This window comes from Rhipicephalus microplus, chromosome 9 (genome assembly GCF_043290135.1).
Source record: "Rhipicephalus microplus isolate Deutch F79 chromosome 9, USDA_Rmic, whole genome shotgun sequence".
Classification (NCBI taxonomy): Eukaryota; Metazoa; Arthropoda; class Arachnida; order Ixodida; family Ixodidae; genus Rhipicephalus; species Rhipicephalus microplus.
In genome coordinates, this window is record NC_134708.1 from 40,159,360 (window position 1) to 40,163,752 (window position 4,393).

The 4,393-nt window shown below is 45.4% G+C and overlaps 1 protein-coding gene across 1 annotated transcript; it reads right to left on the reverse strand.

The window, feature by feature from the left end:
* Window positions 1–1,922: 1,922 nt before the first annotated feature.
* Window positions 1,923–4,163, reverse strand: LOC119164985 (latrophilin receptor-like protein A). Its single transcript, XM_037417183.2, has one exon. The coding sequence runs from the start codon at window positions 4,026–4,028 to the stop codon at window positions 2,688–2,690; it is 1,341 nt and encodes a 446-aa protein (XP_037273080.2). The 5' UTR covers window positions 4,029–4,163; the 3' UTR covers window positions 1,923–2,687.
* Between the last annotated feature and the right edge of the window lie 230 nt (window positions 4,164–4,393).

A 4,393-nucleotide genomic window follows, 5' to 3' on the forward strand; every position in this document is an offset into this window, starting at 1 on the left:
GGCCCGTTCCCTACATCCCGATCCGCGATAAATCATGAATCAGTACAATAAAATAAATCATAAATCATGTGTCATAAATCAGTACAATAAAATAAGTGAATAAAAGATACCGTATCGAAAGACTACAGTTCAAACGCCAAACCAACAAACTATCGAGAGTCATAAGAAATGTAACAATGATCAGCAAAGACATGGGCACACGGCTCGCATGGTGGTTAACCACACTTGAAACACTTTTATTTTTGTTCGACCATCCTCTCTCTATCTGGAATACTTTTTGGTGCTTCGAAGGTGCTAAGGCATTTAGGAAAAATATGAGGCACACTTCCCCGTACAAGGCGGCACTTCATTACCGCGAACGTTTTCGACATTTTGCCAATGGACGACGCTGCTGTAGGTTTTCGAGGTGTCTTCGGCGTGAAAATGCACATCGCAAACTCGTGATTCTTGCAACAGCCTTCTGTAAAGACGGGGTAATAGCGCGAGCCCGGGTTGGACGGAGAGACGGATCATGTGAAGGTCAGAAGTGTCTCGGGCACTTGTTATTGCTATAGCCGCTTGTGTATACACGCACACAACAAGTCGGCATTGCAGACGACCGAACATCTACGCTGCATAGAACACAACAGCATGCAAAATATTATCAGTCTGCGTACACGTGGACACAGACCTACTGCAGCTAACCACACACTCTATCCGGCGCACGTTGCTGGACTGGCTGAAGCCTGTTGCGTCTACGGCGCCACTTCCAGCGACTGCCTGCATTGGCACCGCGCAACACTGCCGAGTTTTCAAACTGAACAGGCTCTATAAACGTTGTCTAGGCCTAACTTGAATATCAATGTGAACATATCGGCAACGTAAATACTTTCACGTTTGGTGCATGCTTCATATTTATTTATTTTTATTATTACTAAAAAACTTGTAACATTACTTCGCGCAGTGACACAAACAAACATTCCCGTTTCTTTTTTTTTTGCTTTTCACTGTTTTTTAACTTATTCAGCCTCCGCTAGGTCTTGCCACGTTCCCAGCTGGGACAAGTCAACCGCGTAAAACTTACCCCGCTAAACTACAAGGCGCTGTCTGACGAACACTTGCGGCACGGTAACGCTATTCCTTTAATCCCCGCAATCAAGCTAGCGGTAATATATACCTATCTAATATAATGCTTAACAACATTTTTCAATGTGAAAGAGTTGCCAAGCGTTACGTGGTTAGAATCTTTTCTAGCACCAAAGGGAGACACTAATCTTCTGCGGGTTCAACGATAAAATCGAAAGGGAAATATTTGAGGCCTTCTTCGTTGCTAGAAGTGACAAATGCATTTGGACGCTTTCGCTCACTTTGATTCCTAAGAAGCTGAAATTTTAGATGGTGCTGCGTAATCAAACATAGTCTCCCTATTGGACAGTGAGTTTTGCCAGTTTGCACTCTGTGCGCATGCCTTTGCCGATCTTGTTATATTTCGTATCACTATCAGCTGTTTCTTGTTTGCCTTTTGATATGGTAATACTTTTTTTCATTTTTGTAAGTGATTTATGGGCACGTTTGAGGCTGATGTTTGTTGACATTGAGCTGTTTTTAACTTTCGTTTTACAGTTAAAGTTTGCACCTGTTCTGTGCACCCTCCTTCGTCCGTGACTTTTCCGTGCAGTCCAGCAATTGTACCCAGTAACAGTGGTTGCATATACCAACAAATACGTGAATAAATAAATACAGACTCTGGAGGATCTAAAACTGTGAGAGAACTTCGGTATGTCTGCTCATGTGTTTATGGAACAAACAAACAAAACAATAAAGTAAGTGCTACTCAATTTGTAAAAAAGTCTCTCCAGATTGGTAGCAAGTCTGTTTGAACGTTCGTTTACCCGAGAGCTGAATGATAGCATCACCAAATTTCCTGCTGTTATTCTACACGCGCAACTATATACCACGTCTTGTTCTGTGAAGTTGTTGTAATTATCGCTATTCGGTCGCAAAGGCTTGGAAACTATCCGAAGTACGATAGAAAAAGAGCGATCATTCTGCTGAGCAACCAAGCTTGGACATATTTTTTTATTACGAAAATATTAGCATGGCATCAAGAAGGCAGCATACTATTCTGATTCGAAGCGCCTTGCATTGAAAAAGCTGCAGAACACTGGTGCTGTTAGACATTATCAAGTGTGCCTGCACAGCAGTTCTCTAAGTCACAGCTCACTATTTATCGGTAGTAAACAAACAAGACTAATTTAAGAAACGAATCCAGCATATATACGCACGAACTCTTGTCTCACAGTTGTCACGTGGGCGATTCGCGCCTTCGCTGCCTTCATATCTTTATCACCAAAAGAGCTGCAACAACGATACCACTGTCTTGTCAAAGCAAAAACGCGTCTTCGAGATCTGCGTTCCGGACCAACATACTTAGCGGAAGTCTCGGAAGCGATGCCACAGTGAGACATTCTATACGCGATTGTTAGACAGTCTTCTTTGGCTTTTGACAGTGTGTGCCCAATACCTTGCACGATGCCACCGTCCCACACAAGAAAACAAGGCTGCTTATTATTGCACAGGTTGCTATTAACTTAACGAAACAAACACAGAAATCCTTGCATCATAGGGTCATCGTGGTGGTCACATGATTTACTTATTGGAAGACACTCTCCGATTGTTGCGTACTTTTCCTTGGCTGTGGTCAACGTTCAAGCGTTCACGACAGCAGCTGGCTTCGTGGTTCTCTTACGAAGGGACAACCAAATATAGCGGTAGTCCTTAAAGCCGAAGAACAAGTACACTCCTTGCAAACCGACCAAGCCATTCACTACAGAGTCGATGATTAGGCTGTGAACAAACGATCCAGCTAGGGCCACCACCCACGGTGCGCCCATGATGAAGGACAGGCGGACAAATAGCGCGAGGTTTATCCGTTGTTGACCATGCCTCCGGCTGTCCTTACACACGGGTTGCCGAGTGCTGTCCGCGCATACCGCCGCGGAAGATGTTTTGCGAATGTAGCGGACCGTCTTGAAGTAAAGAACGTGACAGAATAACACTAGAGCAGCCATGGGCACAAAAAAGTAGAGCATGAGCCCAAAGAAAGAGCCAATAAAGCATATAGGGTGACCGTATCTGGGAGACAACACCGAACCAGGAGCCACTTGATTCACGGTTAAGGCAGCGCTGACTACAAGCAAGGGCACGCCCCAGGCGAGAAGACAGTACAAGTTCAGTCTGCCGCCACTGCTTGAAGACGTCTTGGTGGTTGTCAGGCTCTTCCAGATGTCGTAAGAGAGAACACATGTCCACAAGAATGTACTGAGAAAAAAGTAGTGGGCGAGCACAGCTCCGGTGAAACAAAAGTACTTCGCGAGGTTTGCACACTTGGTGACGAGCAAGAGCACTTGGGCGACCAGCAAGGTCACTACGAGACACATGATGCAAACGGACGAGGATCTGCGAGCCTCCTTGTAAACGCAGAACACGACAATCTTGAGGACGAGAAATATTATGGAGAGGTTCGTGCAAATGAAAACGACATAGTGCTCAATACTGTGTTTACTTTGCCACTTTGGCCTGTATCCCAATGGAGAATGCAGTTCCATTGACACGTCGCTTGCTGCGATGTCTCGGTGAAGTTCTAAACTTTCACGTGCGATAAAATCTTCTGGAGAGCATCTGATGTAACAGCGGCCGCCGTAATTAGCATAGCATTGAAGTGTCCGTATGACTGGCTTCAGCGTGCGAAGTAGAAGAGATGGAGCGTGGGTAGGTGGACTGCGAGACAGCAATAACACCTTTACGGCGTTGCAGAGGGCGCAGTAGGCATTCTTGCACACTGGCGAATCTGGGTTTTTTGCGTTCCGCACAGGTGCATAGCAGGCCTTGCATTTCAGGGACACGACCTCGGTAACGTTTTCAGGGCATGTGTTGACAGCAATGGTTTGGTTACAAGGCCTGAGGGATGGGTTACTTGTGACAGTGCCGCTGTCTGTCTCCTTCTTTTCTTGTTCCTCGTTATTGGTGCCGTTTTTTGTGTGAATCATGTCGTACCGAATCGCCCAAGCAACCACGTTAGCGACTTCTAGAGGCAAGTTGTGGACTCCTCTATCAGCTTCGTACTGCGCAACTCTCCAGAAGGTCGCATTAACGATGTCGTTGTTACACCAGGGGCAGAATCCATTCCTGAAACCACAGAGCACCAAGTTGATAAAATATCAGGGTAACATGCGAGGTCAGGGTGGCCGCACTGCCAGTAGCGTAATCAGCTTGTAGAAAACGAACTAAATATTCAGTTATGATTCAACTGTACTAAGTACCTCTTCACTCTATACGACTGTGCATCTGGAAAAAATAAACCACAATCGCTACAAAAGTGCGAAGGTGTAACTCTGTGTACAGATAACGCGAT

Coding starts and splice junctions, on each gene's coding strand:
- LOC119164985 (XM_037417183.2), bottom strand. CDS start 4,028: ATGATTCACACAAAAAACGGCACCAATAACGAGGAACAAGAAAAGAAG.